This window comes from Euprymna scolopes, chromosome 3 (genome assembly GCF_053919585.1).
Source record: "Euprymna scolopes isolate OS-2025 chromosome 3, ASM5391958v1, whole genome shotgun sequence".
In the NCBI taxonomy this organism is placed as follows: domain Eukaryota; kingdom Metazoa; phylum Mollusca; class Cephalopoda; order Sepiida; family Sepiolidae; genus Euprymna; species Euprymna scolopes.
Genome location: NC_136484.1, coordinates 110,160,245 through 110,185,464, shown reverse-complemented (window position 1 = coordinate 110,185,464; position 25,220 = coordinate 110,160,245). Strand labels below are relative to the sequence as shown.

Sequence of the window (25,220 nt, the reverse complement as noted above, 5' to 3'; positions counted from 1 at the left end):
GTACAGACCAATAAGTCTCCTGTGTGTCATAAGTTGCTGGAATCCATATTAAATAAAGAAGTAATCAACCACCTCAGCAGAAATAACCTCCTTAGTGACATGCAATATGGTTTCCGTTCTGCTAGATCTACAACAGATGTGCTAACGGTTATATCTCATAGGATTAGTGAATCTCTCGACAAAGGCTTCCTTTCTAGGGCAATTGCTCTTGACATATCAAAGGCCTTTGATAAGGTATGGCATAAAGGCCTACTTCACAAGATTTCCGGCTACAGTATAACTGGAAATGTTTCTCAATTATTAAATCATTTCTCTCTGATAGGCTCATAAGAGTAGTGGTTGATGGGCAGAAATCAGAGGACCAGAGTATTAATGCTGGTGTCCCTCAAGGGTCCATCCTAGGCCCAACTCTCTTCCTGATCTACATCAATGATCTCCCAAAACACATACTTAAATCATTCATTGACATCTATGCTGATGACACGACCATCTATGGCAACACATCAAAGGCTGTAAATGACCAAGTTCTCTCTGATTCTCTCTCCTCCGATCTTGAGTGTGTGGTACAATAAGGTGGCTGGTTACTTTTAATGCATTTAAAACCAAGCTTCTATCTTTACATCATCAACACTCTGATCCCCATCTGGCACAATTGAAATGGATGGCTCTCGTCTAGGGGAGGCTCTATGTTTTGATAAGCTTTTGGGATTGACCTTTACTCCTGATCTGAAATGGAACACGTACATCAAATCTGTTGCCAAGGTCGCTGGAAAAATGGTGGGATCCTTCTACCGTTCCAGTAGATATCTCACTGCTGATGCAATTCTCTATTTATATAAAAGCCAAGTACGTCCAAGGATGGAGTACTGCTGCCATATCTGGGCAGGAACTGCTAAAAACAGCCTATCCTGCCTTGACAGAGTACAAAATAGACTTCGTAGCCTAGTGGGGGATGCTCTTTTCTCTTCCCTGCAACCTCTCTCCCACAGAAGAGACGTTGCGAGCCTGTCTTTGTTTTATCATTATTTGCATGGGATGTGCTCGTCTGAGCTCCAATCTTTGGTCTCCTCTCACAAATCTTTCGCGAAAAACACTCGTCTAGCTGAAACCACTGTTAGTAATTTTCCCCACTCTTTATCTGTGCCTAAATTAAAACGTAGATTCCATGAACAAAGCTTCTTTCTTAGAAGTGCATGCCTGTGGAACTCTCTTCCGGTTGCCCGTTTCCCACCTGATTACAACTTGGATGTATTCAAGTCCAACATAAACAAGTTTCTGATGAACCACCCCCTTAAGTAAGACACTTACTAGCGATTACTACGATATTATCCCATTGATTACTGTACACGCAATAACCCTTATCCCCAAGTGGCCTCTGGGTCTTGATAAGTGGTGACTTCCTTGTAAAAAAAAAAAAAAAAAAAAAAAAAAAGGATAAAAATAAAAATTACTTCAGGCTAAAAAAATTTCTTCACTGATTGACGACAGGAAAGATGAAGTGTAGTATCAGAGCAGATTCTACATTTTGCTCCGAGCAGTCTTGGGGGTCAGCAATTTTTTTTGTTGGATTTAGGTTACTACAAAATGTTTGTTTACAAGTCAAATGTTCACAAATACCTGTTGAGTCGTGCTCTTAAGTAATCAAATTCTACCCATCCCACCTACTGTTCCCAATCCTCTCATAATATTGTTCATCATTCAACTAATAATCTCATTAACCCTTATTTTCAAGTGGCTTTTGGTAAGTGCTGACTAAAAAACAAGTTATTTAATGAGACAATTCCATGATTATTTTCAGTATCAAAGGAATAAGTTATAAAAAAAAAAAAAAAAAAAAAGAGTTCAATATTCGATATTCAACACATTAAAATATATTAAATTTTAAGATTCACATTACACTTCCATCATATAATTCTCATATCATTTCTCTCCATGCAATGCATATCCTCAACCCTCACTATTTAGGTTTCACTTTCGTGCATATGCCTGGTAGCCTTTTATCTTGGTCGACAGTGGTGACATTCTGCTGTTTAGTAATGATAGAAATTCCCTGAACTTGTCCTTATTCATATAAAATATCCCACACTCAAACGTAAATAAATGTAAGTAATCAATATCAAATATCGATAATTCAAATGTATTAAAACAGATAATTACTGCATCAGTAGATTAGACTTTACTGGCAATGTTCAAATGATATAAAGTAAATCGAGGCAAAATGTCTTGTGGGCTAAGAAAACATACTTTTAGAGCCATTTGATGAAATGAAACTTGTTTTTTTTTCTAATCTATATCTAAATAGCATTTATAAGAACACTGGCTGGCTCGTTTTTTATTATTTTATTTTTATTTGTTTTTTGTTTTAGATTTTGAAGCAAAATATTGTTGCTGAGTAGAATTGGATTTCATAGTTTCTGAGATGAAGTGCAAAGACATAATAGGCATGGTCGAAACCTCTGAAAATGTCAGAATTAATTTGTGTCGAGTGAAGAGTGTTCTTGTTGCATATGGCCATGCATATTAACTGCTTTTTGTACTTGAAATTGAGAGAAGGGAATTTCTTAGTAAGTGAAGTAAAAAATTGTCATAGAAAGAGAGGGGGTGGGGGGGCTAAATATTTATTTGTAGTTCAGCCTTTTTTGTTTTCTTTGTTTTCTTTTCTTTTTTTTCAAATTCTATTCCATGGCCTATGTAGATATGTGTGCAAAGATTGTCAAATTGACCGATGATGGTATATCTTTTGAAACAAAGTTCACACATGGTCTCGATCCTATTTTATGACCAATGTGGGATGTATGTTTAAATGCTCTCATGGAAACAAGTTTTTTTAATGCAAAAGATTTTGCTGATATTTATCCGGAGGAACCGTAATGACTTGTGCTGATTTCCTGGTGATTTTGCCAAGACATGACATCCTGTGTTATTTTAAATTAAAACCAGCCGCCTCAAAAAAGATTTAGCATTCAGTGGTTCCAGTTGATCAAAGTGCGTTGTTTAAATCTAAAGCATTCTTGCTTGTAAGTGTTGTCTCTACCTCTTTGCTCTATATATCTATATTAACCGTGCTGTACGCTCACACAAAACACACCTAAAATACAGTGAGTTAAATTGGCCTAACATCGTTGTTCATTCACTAAGTGACGTAGGAGTTTAATTTATATTACATGAATTTAGATGTCCATTTTATGACTGCCTGTTTAAAGGAAGGGGAGGTGGAGAAAGCCAATTTTGTCAGAAATATGTGGTGCTGAAGGCAAAGGGGTTAATTGCTTTTGATTAGAACTCATGCCACTAGTGTACTTGTGTGTAGGTAAAACTTTTTATTGTATTTTCACCCTAAACAAGACACAATGAAACTTTAATGTAGGGGGCTACTATCTGGGCCATAAGTTGCAGGGATACTATGTAGGGAGTTGAGCAGCAAAATGTCTGTTTACATTACACTTGAACTTCTGCATGTCAGTACAGTTGGGGAAGCAGGAATCTGGAAGGGAATTCCAATGTTTAGCAGTTCTGGGGAAAAAACTATTAGAGTAGAAAGCTTTCTGACATCTGGGGATTTCTACTGTGTAGGGATGGGACTTTGCTGCTTGTCTGGGGTATTTACGTTAAGGGGGTACAAGGGCTTGTAGTTCGTTGGAGCAACTACCATTAAAATACTTGTAAAACAGGCAGATATATGCAACATTTCGTTGATGGGACAGAGGTTGAAGCTTAGCTGACAGTTCGGGACCTATTAGGTTGGCGACTCTCTTTTGAACCCTGTCCAGGAGCAAGAGACTTGTAGCAGATGCATCAGCCCAAATGTGACAACAATACTCCATACACGGGCGAATAGTGACTTTGTATAGGATACTTTCAGGCATAAGTAACTTTCTAGCATGGTAAAGAGAGCCCACCTTCCTCGCAGCAGCCTTGGCAAATATCCTCAATATATCTGTTCTAGCTCATGTTCCCCGTGAACGTTAAGCCAAGGACCAAGGAGTTTTAACAAAGTACTTTCAAGTAATGTATCATTAGCCATAGCTATTGGTGGTTGAGAAGTTTCTTTATAATTATTAAAGGAAATGAGCTTAGTTTTGGCAGCATTGAGCGTTACCATCCATTCGTGTCCCTATTCCACTACAGACTGAAGGTCTTCCTCTAGGGTTTCCGCTATTGCCTTGGATATGTGTTCATTGTTTTCCTCTCGTGCCTGTTATGCTAGCATGGTGTCGTCAGCAAATATGTCCATTTCAGAGACAATTTTATCAGGGAAGTCATTTATGAATATCAAAAATAATAAAGGTCTGAGGATAGACCCTTGAAGTACATCCGCATTTATATCATATTGTTTTAACGTACAACCATCGAGGACAATCTAGATTATTCTCTTATTTAAGAAGGATTTTATTATGTTAAGTATTCATTCAGTAATACCATAGGATCTGTTTTCATGAGGATACCATCGTGCCATACCCTGTCAAAATCCTTAGATATATCTGAGGCTACTGCCTTCCCTGCCTCTGCCTTATCGATTGCATAGTATATACCATTAGAGATTACAGTTAGAATATCTGCAGTAGAACAGGCTTGTCTAAATCCATATTAGTTGTTCGACAGAAGTTTAGCAACTGTAAGTTGGTGGACTAGAGTTTGATTAATTATGGACTCAAATATTTTGGCCAAAAGGGGGAGGAGGCTAATCGAGTGATAATTTAATGGGTCAGTTCTTTTGCCAGAATTCTTGTAAACTGATATTACAGAAGCAGGTTTCCAGCAGTCAGGAAATCAAGATTCGTTAAGGCATTTGTTGAAAAGTTTGGAGAGAATTGTAGCAACCTCAGCAGAGCATTTTTTAATAGTACAGCCGTGATGAGATCCGGTTCACATGCTTTTGAGGTGTCTAGGTTTAATATATCATATACTTAAGAAGGCGTGATTTTCAGATCGTTTAGTGTGGTTTCTGTCCGCAAAAAAAATCAGGGAGGGACTGGTTCGCTGGGTTCAAAGTAGAGTTTGAGGCAAACTGATGGGCAAGCATATTAGCTTTCTTGGTTGCCATGCAAACAACCTCATGATTGTTGGATAGTGGGGGAATTGTTGATTGCCCATCATTTACTACACTGTTGTAGATTTTCCAGAAATCAAGAGTTCCTAATTTCTGTGCTTCAATGTGTTTTCTGGTGGTTTTGGTATATTTTCTCTTAGCTGTCACTATTTCTTTCTTACAATTACTTCTAGCTTCTATATATTTTTGTCTGTTTGTTCTGGACTTATGCTAAATAAATCTGTGGTATGCATGTTGCTTTCAGCAATGGCAGCTACGCAAGTAGAAGTAAATCATTGGGGAGAGTAGGGTTTGCTATAGAACTTCCGTGTGGGAACATGTGCTTCAATTGCCGCTTTGAACCATTCAGTAGTCTCATTTGCACACTGCTCTGCAGGAAGAGAAAAGATATTCCCTCATGTGTACTCTGATGGCATCCCAGTCAGCCTTATTGTAGTACCTTATCGTTTTCAGCAATGGCTCTTCAACTTGGAGTCGAGAGTTTAGAGTGATATCTATCATTATCATAGCATGATCAGTATTCCTGAGTGGACAATGGGCATTGGTTATACAATCTTCAGGAACTGTTGTCAGAAATAGGTCTAGAAGTGAGGCTTGTTGGTCCTGACGATCTGAGAGACAGGTTAAGAACGTTACTATGTCAAGGAATGAGATATAGAAAAGTTATGGATGATGCTACCAGCTGTGTCTGTGTAGTTAAAGAAGCCAAGCCAATTACTGTGGTGAGCATTAAAGTCCCCAAATACATGTATTTGGGCACTAGTGTAAAAGGACAGCGCTACATCCACTGTCAAAGACATGATTGATTAGAATCCTAGGTTGGGGGAGAGCAATAAAGAATATATAAGTAGCTAACGCTATGTTGTAAAGTTAGTCTAAAGCACACGAAGGCCTGGTCATTTGATTCTAGTTTAGATTCCCTAGTCATGGGGAGGGTGTTACGAATATAGACTCCAAGTCCGTGTATGTGTCTGTCAGAGTCTTTATAACAAAGTGGAAGATAACCAGACATGTTAAAGTGGTTAGAAGGAATGGAGGAGTTTAAGTTAGTTTCACTTAGTGCTAAGATAGCCAGAGAGTTTGCTATAAGAAATGATTCTACATCAGCTAAGTTAGGGTCCCTTTCCGTGCACAACATAATATCCCAATATTATACAACTGATGATAGAGCAGCCACAATAAGTGCTACCAAAAAGTTAGAGCGCCTATATTGTCAGTCAAAATACAGCAGCCAAACTGTTTAACTGGTACCCTCAAACGTTTCAGACAAGAGTGGCCCAGTCCAATCATGTTAGCATACATGGTAAACAAGCACTCCCAAAATGCCTAGGTTTAATGGAAGGGAATGAGGCGGATGTGGAGGACGGCATTCATTTCTTTAGTCAGGAAACAAGGCTAAGCACTAGGCGACTTTAATGAGTCCCTGTGATTGAACCTCTGCTCCTGGCTAACAGGTAAAGGAGTATGGAAGCCGGGCGATAGGCAGAGCATATCTGTTCCTTATGCAGTTTATGTTGGTAAACCGATGATTTGATCGAGTTACTAGCTCTAGCGAGGTTATCATTCAGGGCTGAAGAAGCCTCCCTCCTTTTCAGTTGAGACATTTGGAGAGTGCATAGCCAGGGCAGACAAATGCAATTTCAGGACTGAATCAAAAATTGAAAAGATTTTTTTTTTAGTAACAAAGCCAAAATTCTGACATTTTTTAATGCATACTTTTTGTTTAGAAATTTTTAAAAAATAAATATAAAAAAACTTATAATAAAACTCAATAGATTTTTTGGTCCTTCGACAAAAGGAGGGCAGACCTGTAAATTCACCCTCCTCTGTTTGTCTGCCCGCACTTTTCTTAATAACTATGCCTTGGAATTTTTTTAAATTTTGCACAAACATTAAACATGATATGAGTAAAAAAGTAACAGAACGGATTTTCCGGGAAAACTCCGATTGCCCCCCTAGGGGTGCCTTTTGGGTTAAAATGGCTCAAATTGACACTTTTGTGCTTATTAAAAAAAATTGATGCCATGGATTTTTATAAAACTTTCTGAAAAGTTGTAACTAACTGATTTCTATATAATTTTGTTTGTCTATACTTCGCGATAACTCTTGGGTGCTCTTTTAGGGCTAATAAAAAACACTCCATTTTTGGGACTATTTTACCATATTTGTCCAAAATTTTCTGTGTATGTCTATTTAGTAGTTTTGCATGGTGCTGAATGCAAAGTTAAATATGTTAAGGTCTTGGGAACTTTTTGGTCTAAATGGGGGGGGGGTCAAATGATAGACTTGTTTCTTTTTTTTTGCATGGTGCAGAACTCAAATTTACATATGTTAAGGCCTAAAACTGTACCATTTGTTCATTTTCACCAGAATTTGACGTCCCCTGGGGATTTTGGGAGGGCCAAATTTTTTTTTGGGGGGGGGGGGGGTGACTGCAAATACTGAATTTAGTCATTTTTTTTTTTATGCCTCGTTCACTGGTTTCTCACAGGAGGCCACGCATGCTTCATTTATTTTTTTATAAAACATCATGGGGCATCATAGAAATGCATGTGAATTTTGAGAAAATTATTTTTCCTTTCAAAATTTAAATTTTCGTAATAAAGTTTAAACTTTTTTTGTTTGTAATTTAATGAATCAATAAAATTTGAAGTAGTGTGAGTTTTTTTTATTTACAGGGAAAAACAAAAAAAAATTGCTCCTGTGCACGTGCCAAACTTATATATTATACTAGTAGAATTCCCCTCCTATAATAAGTATAAGCAATAAATATTGCATTAGTTTTAAATTAATTTTTTTTTCTTTCTTTCTTTTGGCATTTGATTTCAGTTTTGGTAGCCCCCACCCACCCCCACAATGGAATACTTGAAAAACATAATGTGTCCATGTTACTCGTGCTGCTGTATAGAATATATATTCCATAGTTCATCATGTTATGGATTGAACTTTCAAATTTCATAACGGTGTAACTTTGCAACTGAATTTTACCAAGTACATTATCCACTAGTGCACGGGTTCAAAATCTTGTGAAAATAACACTCAAGATGAAAATGAAGAATCTAAATAATATGAATCCATTTTTTGGTCAGTCATGTTTTGGTTGTCATGGTGTAAAATATTGAATGACTATTGTTTTTGTATGCTTTGGTCAAAGTCAAGGTTTCATTCTCTGAGTTACGGAATAAAGATTAGATTTTCATGATAAAAAACATGTACTAATAAATAGGAAAACCTGTGCATGTATAAAATCTCTACCATATTTATAACCCCTCCCCCTTAATAAACATAAAAAAATTGGCACAATGTTCTATTGATCCAGGAAATAGTTATGTATCGATTGTGTTTGTTCCGAGATATTGTCACATAAAAATTGATCTATGCATTATAGTCATGGCTAACAACTTGTAATAAGAGAAGTTGCGCATTTCCTGTTTTGTTTTATTGTTTTAAAGCGTTCATTGTTTTCCCTTTTGATGCTGGTGGCTTTGTGTTTACTCCTCAGAACTATCATTAACTCAACTCAACAGGTTACGTTTTTGGCCTAGTTTGTAATCGTTGGTTTGTGCACATCCTAGCATCAACATTGCTAGACTGATTGCCACCAAACAAAGTTGCAATATCGATCATGGTCAAATTGATTTAATTTAGGGATATCTAAATCTAAGAAAATGTGAATCACGGTTTTGGTGATAACTTTGATTCTGTTCATCAGTGAGACTTTCTACTTGGCCTATATTGTAGCCAATGAAGTCTTACATTTTGCAACTTTCATCTTGAAAAGTTTAACCTAGTCAAAATTTTGACAAAATTTCAACTTGTGATTTTTTTAAAAAAATGTTATGTATGAATTTGATGCTCTTTGATAACGGTAATCACCATACAAATTTTCACTCTAATCAGGTTATGGTTGGTTTTTCAATTATCAACATTTCCATGGCATAACATTAATTCTTCACACAATCCGGAGAAGTAAGACTTAGATAAGACTTTACCCTATTCTTATATTGCCAGGTGGGGGCATTGTTATGGTTTCGACATTCACCCTAGGTCAGTTGCCCAGCTCCTTCCAACAAGTTCATCATGTCCCAAATACTGGCTTACTAGGCAGGGTGATCCAAGGCTGCTTCCGTTATGAGTGTGGTTCCAGCAACTGACCTCATAAAGGTGTGCACCCAGATCCGTTCAGTATCCTGCTTCACCATCCTGAGTTAAGTTTTGAGTTGGCCACCGCAATGTTTCTTCCAACCTATTGATAGTGTTGGGTCACTGACTTCACAGATGAAATCATCTGGATGTGGCTGGCAAAGAGAGATTTTTTAAAGAAGTGGATCTTTTAGTGAGTGCAAACTGTACTATTGGAGATAAATTGTTGTCAATAGATACGGAAGATGTGGCATATGTAGTTATGGTCAAATACTTACAGTTTGTATAGGTCACTTGCTCTCATAAGTCAAGTCACGCAGCCAAAAATTGAAAATGGTGCAGACGAAGGTCTGGTAGATCCTGACTTTGCTGTTCAGCCTTATTTCTTTTCAAGACCAGAGCCATGATCAAAGTTAACAGAAGATGGTGTGAGCATTGCTGATGTGGTTGATGTCTTTCTCCCTTTGGCCTGTTGCGGTGATGATGAAGCCAAGATATTTGAACCAATCGACCTCTTGAAGGGTTTCTGTCTCTAGGACAACTAGTTGTTTTTCATTTGGAAGTTGACCTGCCAACAGTAACTTTCTTCATGCCAATCTTTGAAGCGTACATTTGAATTTTGTCAATGGCCGATTTAATGTCCGTGACGTTTCAACCAATATAGTGATATCAGTAGCATAGTCTAGATCTGATATTTGTAGGCCTGACTTACTGTTACACAGTGAAAGTTGCCAGGGCATTGAATGTGATCGAGTCAATGACGTAATTGAAGAGTGTAGGTGAGAATATGCATCTTTGTCAGATGCCAAATTGAAAGCCAAAAAAGCTTACCTCCTGACTATGCACATGAACTTTTTTACAGCATATTTTAAACTAGAACCTTCAGGTCTACATAGTTTTAGATACAATCACTGTCTGCATAACTCTTAATATTCAAAATGAAAATACCGGTATTTTCATTTTGATCTACTATAATGCTGTAAAAATGGTTGCTTTATATATTAGCATTGTCATTACTTAATTTTTAGTCCTCCAATAAAAGGATGGTGGACCTGTAAATTCACCCTCGTCTGTTTGTCTGTCCGCATTTTTATCAATAACTACGCCTTGGAATTTTTTGAAATTTTGCAGAAACATTAAACATGATATGAGTAAAAAAAGTAACAGAACGGATTTTCCGTGAAAACTCTGGTTTATCCCCTAGAGGTGCCTTTCAGGTTAAAATGGCTCAAAGTGACACTTTTGTGCTTATTAAAAAAAAATTGATGCCTTGGATTTTTATAAAACTTTCTGAAAAGTTGTAATTAACTGATTTCTATATAATTTTGTTTGTCTATACTTCGTGATAACTCCTGGGTGTGCCCCAGGGGCTCTTTTAGAGCTAATAAGTACACTCCATTTTTGGGACTATTTTACCATATTTGTCCAAAATTTTCTGCATATGTCTATTTAGCAGTTTTGCATGGTGCTGAACTCAAAGTTAAATATGATAAGGTCTTTGGAACTTTTGGGTCTAAATGGAAGGAGGGCAAATGATGGATTTTTTTTTTTTTGCATGGTACAGAAGTCAAATTTACATATATTAAGGCCTAAAACTGCACTGTTTGTTCATTTTCACCAGGATTTAACATCTCTTGTGGACTTTTAGGGCTAAATGGGGAGGGGACGGGGCAAATACTGAATTTAGTCATTTTTTTTATGCCTCGTTCACTGTGAACTCATGGGGACCATGCATGCTTCACTTATTAATTTATAAAATCATTAGCTCCTATAAACTTTACAGTGATAATTCTTTTTACCAGAACTTATTCAGAGTTGTGCTGAATCAAAATATGTAAGTTTTAGAAGTGTATCTTGGGTAGCTTCAGAGATTAGTCTGGGGACACTTAGGTAGAAATACAGTTTTCCCTTATAGATTCCTATCTAAAATCCTCTCCATAAATATTTGGCTTTGGTTCTGACGATCATTACATCTTACTAACCCTGATCGATTTGGGAAAATACATAAAAATTAGAGTTTAATATAGAAAAATGTATGATACCTCATTGCACTAAAAAATTATTGGCAAGAAAGATTAAAGTTACCTTACAATTTTTTTTTTCTTTTTATTAGCAAAATATCTTTGGAACAAATTTCTTATTTTGCAGGATCCAAATAAGTAACTCTTAAAATTTCTGTTGATTGAAATAGTTAAATTTAAAGATACAAACCAATTTCAAAAATGGCACTAATGTAAATCATTCCATTTTCTGGATGAATTCATAAGTAATAGTAAAAGAATGATTTTACAAACAGATTTTTAGAGTCTATCTGATGAAGTACTTAAAATAATTTGGATGTGTATATTTCTAATATATAATCTTTAAGATTGTGCATTAGTATGGTTATCATTCCAAAACAAAAAAATCTATTTAATTCACATTCCTAAGTTTTTATTCGTTTTTTTATGAAGTACATGTGCTTTGTTGAATAGTGGAAGACTACTAAACAGCTCATCAGAGACAAATATGTTTCTCAAAAAAAAAAAAAAAAACTGGTGTAAATTTTTTTATATGGAATGAAAAAGGATTTGGTAAAGAAAAAATGGAGATAAAAGGAAATGGAAATATTTAAAGTCTGCACAAACATAATTTTATATATCTGTATGCTTATAAAACTCTGTGGACTGTCTGGGCTTGCTTGTTTTAATCTTGCCTTCGATGATCAGGCGATTCCATCCTTTAAAAAAGGGATGACAGGTGAATTAATATATATATAAATATATGCATATGAGGGTGGAGAGTTGTATGTTTTGGTTTTGATTCTAGCTGATGGCACCCAAGTCTTCTGATATATAAAAGGCTATATGACTGTCTGTCTCTATATTTTTAAACTTTTCTCTTCTCCAAAACTGAAAGTCACAGAGCGACGCTAGAGGCCTAAAATGATGGGATTTTTTTTACGGACCGTTCTTTTATGGGTCTTTAGCTGGTTTAAATAATTTTTAAGGGGGTCAAAAATGAGTCAAAGTTGAAAAAAATCATTATACATTTTGTACATTCATCTTAGTTTATTTTTAATTTTTTATAAGTTCATATACATGTCACGTTTGCACAGTGGTAACATCACCAGCTTTGAATGGCATCCAAATTCATTTTTTTTTTTTTTTTTTTTTTTTACTTTTGAAATCATGACTCTATCATAATATATATGAAATCTGGACAAATTAAAATACATTTAAACATATTTTACACCGCCCCCCCCTCCCAACTACAGGGTGGTCAAAAAGTCAGGTAACATGTTAAAGGTAGAAAAAACAATATGATCCATTATAATCTCTATTTGTTTAATATTATTTGTTTAAATATTTGAGTGTAATATATAAACTACCCCTCCTGATTTCTGGCTTTGGGGATATGTAAAGGATAGCGTTTATGGCAAGAAGCCTGATACAATAGCGTCTTTAAAGTTATTTATTGAAGAGGAGATTGCGCGGATATCAGCTGACATGATTACACGTGTTACACAATCAGTGGTTAATCGCTTCCAACGATTGATAGAGAGAAATGGACGACAATTAACAAAATAAACATATTTCATGTTTGTTTCATTTTATATTTCAATGTATGGTACTTAAATATACGTGTATTGCTAATATCGTTTTTCTTTAAAATGTTACCTGACTTTTTGACCACCCTGTAGTATATATATATTTTCAGTTTGGATCTCGCTACTATACATTAGGTTCAATATAATAATCAATAGAGAATTGTCTAAAATAATAAATATGTAATTTGCATAAAATATCATATTTAAGCATATCTTACGACCGGGCAACGCCGGGCGGTCTGCTAGTATACATAAAAAAAAAAATTGAAATATGACGTCTAAATAGGCATATGACAAATAAATGTGAACACAAATTAAAATGATTATTTATATATTAAAACTGTCATTCACATTACCATCCATTTTATAATTAGAAGAAAATATTGTTATTGATATTTGAGAATGATTCAAAACTATATGGTGATTTCACTTAAAATGTCTTTCTTTTGTTATTGCAGAATATTTCAGCATGTAGGAGAGGTTGCCGATTGTTTTATGTGTGCAAATTCAGTCGTAGTCACCACCATCTTAATGATACATCTACTGAATGTAATAATGGTGAGTTTTTTTAATTTTTTTATTTTATTTAAAAAAAAAAAAAAAAATTCTTTCTTTAAGATCTCAGCATGTTTTATTAAAGATTCTGTCTGACAGCTTCGCAGGTCGAAAATATAAATGATAAAGATATTGTGACAGTAAAGTAATTAATAATTTCAAATATGCTGTTGGCAAAAAGTTTGCACTCACTGTACAAACATAGAAAAGTATTATTTCCCCAACAAATCCATTGTAAGGAAGAGTTGATTTGCTTTGACATGGAAGCATTAGGCTTCATTAGCTTGCTGCAGTCAGTTGGTTGATGCAATTATCTTTCCTTTTTTTTTTTTTTTTTTTTTTTTTTTTAAATCTTCACACATGCACGCACACATTATATTTATTTATTAGTGGCCTGGTAAAGCCACAGGGGAGACAATCGAAGCAGCAAAACCGAAGCTGGCATACCAGGCTATATATACAAATGTAAGCAAATTTGGGCATATTTTATTGGTTTAAAAAAAGATAAGTTCTTTTTGACCAATTGTCATAAAATTTTAACCATAGAATAGTATTATATTCTTCAAAAAGCCTCCAAATTTTCATGTAGTTTCAATCCATAGAACCAAAGATATGAACATTTCAATATTCAATTTGGCTACAATCACCTTTTTTGGCAATTTTATAAGTTTGAAATCTCAGTGACTATTGATCAGAATTTAACAAATGAAGGCTCATTGGAAAGGTCACACACTAATGGGATCATCCGTCATCCAGAGCTTATTTTTGGCACTTTTTTACAGCTCTAAAATGTTTAATCATAGTCATTTGTTTTCCTAGTTTTGCATATGAATTACAAAATATCTGATATTTCTCCAAAACCGATGGAGAGAAGACTAAAACTTGCAATGGTTTCAAATGGTCTGAAATAACAGCAAGGAGAGACTTGATTCCAAATATTTCTCGTATGTTATATCTCCCCTCTTTTGTTTTCATACATAAAGTCAGTTTCACAGTATATAAGGATTGCTGGATATATTCATAATCGTACCCTATTAACAAAAGAGGGAATTCTAACATCTGAGAAATATTTGGAATCAAGTCTCTCTTTGTTGTTATTTCAGATCATTTGAAACCATAGCAGCAAGTTTTAGTCTCTCCTCCATCAAGGTCAGAGGTTTGGGTGAAATATATGGATACATCTATACTTGTAGCCAAAATGAATATTGAAATGCTCATATCTTTGGTTTTATGGGATGAAACTACATGAAACTTTGCAAGCTTTTAGAAGATTATGATACTATTCTATGGTTAAAATTTTATTGGTAAAAAAGAACCTATATTTTCAAACCAATAAAATATGCCCAAATTTGCCTGCATTGTCCTCGCAGGCTAGCTTCACTTTTGTTGCTTTTGGATGAATTTTGCTTAGGATTTTTCTATGCTTAGTTGTCTCTCCTGTAGCTTTCCAAGGTCACTAATATATATATATATATATATATATATATAAGTTCAGCCCAGTTCTGCTCGGGCTTGCTGTACTGTTCATAACTTGTCCTACGTGTTAATACACTTTATGTAAGATTTCAAATGTTTAGACCAAAGTTTGTCTGAGTAATTTTGTAGGGACTGAAGAGGTAAATTTTTTTAACTTCGACCCCAATTTTGACCCCTTAACATTTATTATTTTGGTCTCAAATCAAAATACAAAGTTTTACCCATGTCCAAGTTAGCTACATCTAAAATTTCAAATCTTTAGACCTAAAATTGGCGGAGGAATTTGGTAGAATCTGCAAAGGTTAATTCTTTCAACTTTGACCTTTAGGCCATGAAATTTTAGCTCTAAAACTGATTAAAATGCTTGCCACATGCCTGAATACCTGTTATGTATCAATTTCAAATTCTTAGACCCAAAATTGGCTTAGTAGTTTGCTAGAGACAGCAAAGGTCAAATCTTTTGAACTTTAACCCCTCGGCAGGTCAAATTTTCGACCCAAACCGATTAAAAAGCTTGCCCTATCTCTGAATACCCTTAATGTAAAATTTCAAATGTTTAGACCAAAAATTGGCTGAGTAATTTGGTAGAGACCGCAGAGTTCAAATTTGTTTAAACTTTGACCCCAATTTTGACCCCTTAACATTTATTTGGGGGGGGGGGGCTCAAATCAAATTAAAAGGTTTGATCCATATCCAAGTAAATTTCAAATGTTTCGACTCAAAATTGGCAGAGGAGTTTGGTAGGGTTTTCAATGGTCAAGTCGTTGAACTTTGGCCCCATGACAGCCAAATTTCTGCCAAAACTGATTAAAAAGATTTAATAGTTATTTGGTAGGGAAATGTACACACACACACACACACATTTTCACTGTTATAGATACTAGCAGTTCTGCCCGGCTGTTCTCGGGCCTTATGTACTGTTCATAACTTTGTGTGCATATGTATATATTAAAAAGTGTGAATATGTACGGTAATGCCCTTCTATATAATAGGCTTTCTTAACTACTATAGAGAAAAGTTGATAGAGACTGCAGACGTCAAATTTTTTGAAACTGTGACCCCAATTTTGACCCTTTAACATTGATTGTTTTGGGCTCAAATCAAATTAAAAAGTTTGATCCATGTCCAAATACCCTACATCTAAAATTTCAAGTGTTTGGACCCAAAATTGGCGGAGGAGTTTGGTAGAGTCTGCAACGGTCAACTTTGTAAACTTTGACCTCTTGCCAGCCAAATTTTCATTCAAAAACTGATTAAAAAGCTTGCTGCATGTCTGAATACCTTTCATGTAAAATTTCAAATGTTTAGACCAAAAATTGGCATAATAGTTTGCTAGAAATTGCAAAGGTCATATCTTTTGAGCTTTGACCCCTTGGCAGCTAACTTTTCAGTCAAAAACCGATTAAAAAGCTTGTCTGATAACACTTTATGTAAAATTTCAAATGTTTAGACCAAAAATTAGGTGAGTAATTTTACTGCAGAGTTCAGTTTTTTTAAAACTTTGACCCCAATTATGACCTCTTAGCATTTATATTTTTGGGGCTCAAATCAAATTATAAAGTTAGATCCATGTCCAAGTAACCTATATATAAAATTGGCGGAGGGATTTGGTAGAGTTTTCAAAGATCAAATCGTTGAACTTTGACCTCTTAACAGCAAAATTTCCCGGACGAAACCTGATTAAAAAGATTTTCCCAAATCTCAATACCTCGTATGTCAAATTTACTGTAGACCGAAAATTGACAGTTATTTGATAGGGAAATGTACACAGACACACACACACACACATTTTCACATTTATAGATATAGATATAGATTGCTATCATTCCTAGTAGGCTGACCTTTTAAAAATTGATAAACAGTAAATATCTATAGATTTCTATTGCTAAGGCATGCATTAGCTTAACCTATATTTATATTCTATAGCTCATCTATAAAATAAATACTTATTAGCCACAGTTTGTACTCAGCTTTAAAGTAATCTATATTACGTAGCAACTATATCTTTCTTTCCTTTAGATGAGTGAAAGTACTGGTGATTGTCTTTACATGAAAACCGACACCTAAAGCACATTTTGAATCGTACCCTAACTCTTTAGACTATAATTTTTCCAATTTATTTATTAATCCACAAACCATATTTAATCTTTGCTGAACTCTAGTAGATATTAATCTTAAATCTACACCCCATACTCATACATACCTCCATTCAAAACGTAATCACATATTCCAATCTTAATCCTATTCTGAGGAGTGTAACTTCAAAGCAGATACTAATTATCTTTGATACTAACTCTATTAATCCTAACTATCCATGCAGTAGGATAGAAAAACCTGGCTTTGAAACTAGGCGTGGGGATAATCCTCTCTGTCCTGATGGACCTGGAGATCTTGTCAGATCATCAATCTAGGAGAAGGAAAACTCTGATATGTAAACCTGGGCCTCTGACCTCATACATCTTGACACCAAACAGGAGAGTGAGGCCTCCTCAGTCCTGAACAACAACCTCTCTAGCTGGTGACTCGATCAAATCACTGGTTTGCAAACCTAAACTGCTTAAGAAGTAGATAGACTCTGTCTATTGCCCGGCTTCCATACTCCTTCTTTGCTTATTAGCCAGGAGCAAGGGTGCGGTAACAGGGACTCATTAGAGATGCCCAGTGCTTAGCCTTGCTTCCTGACTAAAGCAATGAATGCCATTCCCCATATCCACCTTCTTCCCTTCCCTTAAACCTGGGCATCTTGGGGTGCTTGTTTATCATGTATGCTAACATGATTTTATTGAGCCACTCCTGTCTGACAGGTTTGAGGGTACCAGTTTAACAGTTGCTGGCTGCTGTTTCCGACTGACAGTACAGGAGCCCTAACTCTTTGATAGCACTTAGAGCAGCTGCTCTATCATCAGTCGTATAATATTGGAATGTTTGTAGTGCCATGTCGCACATGTAAAGGGACCCTGCACTCATCTCTGGTGAACATTCCCGAGGCCACATATCTGTGGATGAGAAGTCAGCTAATGGTCTTACTGTGTTGCATGATGTTGGCTATGCACATCCGTTTTGTCTAGCACCTCACTCTAAATTTGAAACTACAAAATAAAATGAAATGACACCTCAATTCAAAATAACATTCAAACCAAACACACACTTGATCAACAATTCATCTCCTCCCTTGAGGCTTACATTTACATATATCTGAGGACTTAGAACTAACTTAGATGATGTAGAATCATTTCTCCTAGTAAACTCCCCGGATATCTTAGCACTAAGTGAAACTAATCTGCACTCCTCCATCCCCTCTAACCTTTTTAACATGTCTAGTTATCTTCCACTTTGTCATAAGGATTCTGACAGATATATGCACAGACTTGGAGTCTGTTTGCAACACCCTCCTAGTGACTAGAGAATCTAAACTAGAATCTGGTGATCAGGCCTTTATGTGCTTTAAACTAACTTTACAACATAGCGTTAGGTACTTATATTTTCTTTATCGCTCTACTGCGACCCAGGACTTTACTCTAAACAATCATGTCTCTGACAGCATAGATATAACACTATAACACTCTCCCTTGACATAACAAATACATGTATTTAGTGACTAACGCCCACCACAGTAATTGGCTTGGCTTCTCTAACTACACTGACACAGCTGGTAGCATCATCCATAACTTTTCTATATCCCATTCCTTGACACACAGTAACATTCCTGACCCGTCTCCCTTATCTTCAGGACCAGCAAGCCTCATTTCTGGATCTATTTCTGACAACAGATCCAGAGGATTGTGTGATAAATGCCCATTGCCCACTTGGGAATACTGATCATACTGTTATAATGACAGACATCACTCTAAACTCTCAACCCCAAGTTGAAGAACCATTGCTCAAAATGACAAGGTACTACAAAAAAGGCTGACTGGGATGCCATTAGAGATCGCATCAGAGATGCTGCATGGGGAAATATCTTTTCTCTTCCTGCAGAACAGTGCGCAAATGAGACCACTGAATGGTTCACAGAAACAATTGAAGCACATGTTCCCACACGGAAGTTCTATAGCAAACTCCGCTCTCTCCAGTGGCGTACTTCTACTTGCGCAGCTACCATTGCTCAGATTTATTTGTCATAAGTCGAGTACAAACAAACAAATGTATATAGAAGCTAGAAATAATTGTAGGAAAGAAGTAGCTACAGTTAAGAGAAAATATGCCGAAACCATCAGGAAACACATTGAAGCGCAGAAATTAGGAACTCTTGATTTTTAGAAAATCTACAACAGTGTAGTAAATAATGGGCAATAATCCCCTACTTTTTTTTTTGTTTTTTTTGTTAATGTCATGTTTTTTTCCAACTCTCCAAAAAAACTTTAAAATGACGACTTGTATAGATTTTCAGTGGTGCTGAAAACGAATTTCACATTTAAATTTGGGGCAGATAAGTAGTTTTCATGATATGAAGGAATTACTTTTCAAAAAGTGGGGGATCACTTTCCTATATAGATTTAACATAAAATGAGCACCCACTTTTTGGTCATTTAGTAATTTCTTCATAACATAACTGATATTCGTGTTCAGCACTCCCGAAAACCAGCGCTGTTTTTTACTAAGAGATTCATTCATTTTTTCATATCATAATTTAAGGTGCTAATAATGCTGTCAGTAAGCTTATACGAGCGGTTTACAAAAAACATACTTTTGTTTTTTGTTCTTTTTTCATTATAAAACGGCCGCCACAGCACCCACGACTCTCCGCCGCCTCCCTAATGTAAACAAAATTGGTCAATTTTTACGACGTGCCCCAGCGTATTATAAACACCCCAACCATCCCATGTTAAGAACGGCTTTCAGAATTAACACCTCCTCAACCTTCCCATGTTAAGAACGGCTTTCGAGGTTGGATGTGTTTATTCCGAAAGCCGTTCTTAACATGGGGAGGTTGGGGTGTCTATAATATGCTGGGGCACGTCATAAAAATTTACCACAAAATCTCTTAAATGTAAACAAAAACATACACCCACACATGGGGGGGAAAAAGTACAAATTAAAAAAAAAGACGACCGTCCGTAACAAAAGTATGAAAACAGTATTAAAGAAAAAAAAAAGAAGAGAAATTGTTGAATGTTTCAATTATAAAAAAAAAAAGAGAGTGAGAAAATAAATATATATTGAACTGTTTAGGAAAGAAGAAAGAAAAAGTAAACACAAATTAAGTGTAAACGAATCTCTTAGTAAAAAACAGCACTGGTTTTTGGGAGTGCTGAAAACAAATATCACAGTTAAATTTGTTTTATGATATGAAGAAATTACTAGGTGGCCAGAAAGTGGGTGCTCATTTCATGTTAAGTTTATATAAGAAAGTGATCCCCCACTTTTTGAAAAAGTACTTTCTTCATATCATGAAAACTGGTGCTACCAGATCAGGCTGTCTACTGACTTCCTGAGATGAAACGCACCTACATAGATGTCTTTGTTTTTTTATTCCCTTTTGCAAAACTTAGTCATGTTCTGCGAAAACAAAAACAAAAACAACATTCTCCTCCCCTTCCCCTCCCTCGTTTTCTTTTTCCTTCACCTCCTCACCCCTTTTTTTTTTTTTTTTTTTTTTTTTTTTTTTTTTTTGCCTAGTTGGTAGGGCGATAGAACATACCAACTGCCCCCCTGCAGAGGGTAAAAATCCTTCAATGGGACCACCAGTTGACCGTTGGTGGCAACCCGTAATGCATTAAGAACGGGATCCTGGTGGTTGAGTGGAACATGCCTAGGAAATAATAACATGATACTACAACACACCACTTTGGCCCTTACTAGGCTAGACGGGAGGTTGGATAGGCCCGATCCAATCAATCGGTTGGTCATGACAAGCACTAATTCAGACAATCCAAACAAAAACACACTAACACTCAACATAAACAATAAACTGAGTTAATAAGCGATGGCTGAAGGGTCAATCAAGCTGGGAAAAAGGTAACCATCAGGAATAATAAAAATACAGGGAAATCCCATACTTGGGTGGGCATAACCATATATTGTGAATGCTTGGAAACCTCCCCATGTTTGAGTATACCAGCTATGTAGCCCTGGAGAACCGAGGCGAATGGGATTTACCCCCTCATAGTTCTTCCCCATAAGGGGCTCCGAGGAGGGTGGGGAGCATGGCTGATGAATTTTTCAAAAATTATTATGAATGCCAAAAAATCCAAGAGACCACACACAGAAATAGACTCTGACAGCGACAATGAAGATACAAACTTTCCAAGATTCATCGTGCTAGAAGCAACGTCTAATATACCGTTAACTAAAATGTCACCCTTCATTATCCAAAAGGTAATATCAAGCAAAATAACACCTAAAAATGTCAAAAAATTAAGGAATGGTACCATATTGGTAGAAGTACAAAATAAAAAACAGGCCAAAACTCTACTTCAACTACAAAAATTGCATGAAACAAACATCAAAGCTTATCCACACCAAACACTAAACTACTCCAAAGGAGTCATAAAAAACCAGGAAATCTCCGTCTGCACAACAGAAGAAATCAAAACAGAACTAAAAAACCAAGGGGTCACAGATGTAAAAAGAATCACATTTAAAAAAAAAGGAGAGGTAATATATACAAACACTTATATATTAACATTCAATTATCCTCAAATACCAGAGACCATCAATATAGGTTATGAAAGAACGAAAATAGAACAATACATTCCAAAACCTTTACAATGCTACAACTGCCAAAAGTTTGGACATAATAAAGACCAATGTCTAAGATTCTTCACATGTGGAAACTGCAGTGAAAAAAACCCAGACCACGATGAAGAAGACTGTCCAAATAAAACCAAATGCACAAACTGTCAAGAAGAGCACCACTCTCACTCAAAACAGTGCAAAATATATAAGCAAGAGAAGGAAATAATAACAATCAAATATCAAAAAAATATAACCTTCCAAGAAGCCCGCAAAGAAGTCACAAATCGCACCAAAAACTCATATGCCACAATAACCCAACAAGCAAACAAAATGTACAACTACAATGAACTAAACCTTGCTCCAGAAATTGCAAACCTAGCAAAAGAACTAAAGAACATACTTGAAGAATTAAAATCTTTTTTATCAGAACTGAAAATAAATTCTAACAGCCAAATAAAAGTCAGAAACGAACAACCCAGTATAAAAGAAAACGAAACAAAGGAAATCAGAAAAACTTCCATCAATATTGAGGAATCAATCTCTAAAGAAATGAAACCTCCTCAATTATCAAAACGTGAAAGATCCAAGTCACTAACAAGGACAAAAACAGATGTTAAAAATAAACACACAACAACAGAAAAAATGGAAATAGAACAGAACAACAAAAAAACTACCCCCCAAAAACAAAATGACAAACAAAAAACAGAATTAGTATTAATTGAAAATGAAAATAAATTTGAACTAGTTGAAACTGGTAGCCAAAAAAGACAGTCAAGACAAAGTAAATCTAAAAGTCCCAGACCAAAACCCAAAAAAAGCCTCTCACCAGAAACAAGAAACAGACCATCCACTTCCAAAAGAAACACCCAAACTAACATCGAAACTATGGACGTAGACATAAACACCAACAGTCCAAAACCAAAAGAAAATATAAACCATGACTAACAAAATCCTACAGTGGAACATAAGAGGATTAAAAATTAATATCGAAGAAATGCAAATACTTATCAAATCCTTATGTCCTGCAATAATTTGCCTACAGGAAACACACTTAAAAGAAAATGACAAAATTAACATAAAACACTACTCAATATACAACCACATAAACAAATTATCATGCAAAGCCACCGGTGGATCATCAATACTGATAAACGAAAACATTCCACACAGCAAAGTGAACTTAAAAACAAATATGCAAGCTGTTGCAATAACTGCAACACTACACAAAACAGTAACCCTATGCTCACTCTATATACCACCAAATGAAACAATAAACGAAACAGAATTAAACAATATAATCAAACAACTACCTAAACCTTTTCTACTGTTGGGAGACTTCAATAGTCACAATATATGGTGGGGCAGTAAAAAAAACAACAAAAGAGGCCAAACCATAGAAAAAATAATTAACCAAAATGATCTATGCCTACTCAACAACAAAGAGAATACATATATGCACCCACCAACGGGAACCCTATCAGCAATCGATATAACACTATGTGACCCAACTATATACATGGATTATAGCTGGAGAACACATAAGGATACATGCGGAAGTGACCACTTCCCAATCATAATAGAAAACGAGAATCCCAAGCCAGAAGACAAAACACCCCGCTGGAATTTACAAAAGGCAAATTGGGAAAATTTCCAAAATACATGTCAATACAGATTAATACCTGAAGCGAATCCTGACTTAGAACACATCACATATTTCAGCAACACCCTACTCACAATAGCCGAGGAGAACATACCAAAAAGTTCCACTACTACAAAATATAACAAACCCTGGTACAATAAAGAATGCAAAGAAGCTATAAGAGCCAGACGTGCAAACCTAAGGAAATTCAAAAACAGTCCAACGAAAGAAAATTTGGACACCTATAAAAACAGCAAAGCCAAAGCACGGAAAACTATCAAAGAATCAAAACGGAACTCGTGGAAAGACTATGTAACAAAAATTAATCAAAACACAAAACCCAAAAAAGTATGGGAGATGGTCAGAAAAATAGCAGGAAAAAATACAAAGAACCCTATTAAACACCTTATATGCGACAACACAAAGATTACCGACAAACAAAATATCGCAAATAAATTAGCAGAACAATTCTCAATGAACTCATCATCAAAAAACCAAAATAAAAAATTCCAAGCTATAAAGAAAAATGAAGAAAAAATAAAAATAAACTTCAAATCAAAAAATGAAGAAAACTACAATCAATTATTCAACAGTGCAGAACTAGAGGAGGCAATAAACAAATCTCCCGATACAGCAGTCGGCCCCGACGAGATCCATTATCAATTCCTCAAAAAACTACCAAAACCATCACTGGACTACTTATTACAAATTTACAATGAGATATGGATAACTAACAACATTCCAAAAAACTGGAAGCAGGCAACAGTAATCCCAATACCCAAACCAAAAAAAGACCATACAAACCCAACAAACTACCGACCCATTGCACTAACTAGTTGTTTGTGCAAAACTTTTGAGAGAATGATTAACGAAAGGTTAAATTGGTACTTGGAAAGCAAAAATCTAATTACAGAAAGCCAGTCGGGTTTCAGGAAAAATAGAAGCCCCACCGATCACTTAATAAAACTGGAAACACGCATAAGAGAAGCATTTGCAAAAAAAGAACATCTAATAGCAATTTTTTTTGACATGCAAAAGGCGTATGACACCGCTTGGAAATACGGAATCCAAAAAGACCTGTATGAACTAGGACTTAGGGGTAGAATGCCAGAAATTATCAGAAATTTCTTAACAAATAGAAACTTCCAAGTACGGATGGACAACACTTATTCAGTCCAAAAAGATCAAGAAATGGGGGTCCCCCAAGGCAGTATCCTGTCTGTCACCCTCTTCAACATTAAAATAAACAATATCATAAAAAACATAGACCCAGGAATTGAAAACGCCCTATACGTGGACGACCTACTTATATACTACCAATCTAAATATATACAAACAGCCGAACGCAAACTACAACTCTGTCTGAATAAAATAAACAAATGGGCCATAGAAAATGGATTTACATTCTCAGAGGAAAAAACTAAATGCATCCACTTTTGCAAATTACGAAAATTCCACCACGACCCCAACCTGAAAATGGATAACAAGAACATCCCACTCACCGACCAACATAAATATTTAGGTATTATATTCGATAAAAAATTAAACTTTATACCGCATATAAAATATTTAAAAGCAAAATGCCAAAAGACAATGCAATTGATCAAAGTCCTAGCACACACCGATTGGGGTGCAGACAAAGTCACATTATTGAAATTATACCAAACTCTAATCAGATCTAAAATGGACTATGGATGCTTCATCTATGGAGCAGCAAGGAAGTCCTACATAAAAGAACTAAATACAATCCATCATCAAGGATTAAGATTAGCCTTGGGAGCATTTAGAACCTCTCCAGTAGAAAGCCTCTATATAGAGGCCCATGAGCCTCCACTGATTCTAAGACGACAGAAGTTAGCGCTACAATATTACCTAAAGCTGGTATCGTGTCCAACAAATCCTGCATACCAATGTACCCTCCACCCACAATACACACATCTCTTCAACAAGAAAGAAAATATCATCAAGCCCTACAGCCTCCGGATAAAAAACCTTCTCACAGAAGCCCAAATGGACATTACAAAAATACATAAATATAACAAATCAAAAACTCCACCCTGGATGATCAAACAACCACACATAATATTAAA

The 25,220-nt window shown here is 35.6% G+C and overlaps 1 protein-coding gene across 1 annotated transcript in view; it reads left to right on the top strand.

Moving 5' to 3' along the window:
* LOC145258138 (transmembrane protein 59-like) overlaps positions 1 to 25,220 on the top strand; it is a 100,701-nt gene that overhangs the window by 40,806 nt on the left and 34,675 nt on the right. Inside the window, exon 2 of the mRNA XM_080115904.1 lies at positions 13,241 to 13,340. Within this exon, the coding sequence (XP_079972030.1) occupies positions 13,241 to 13,340 (100 nt within the window). The remainder of the gene's footprint in view (positions 1 to 13,240; positions 13,341 to 25,220) is intronic.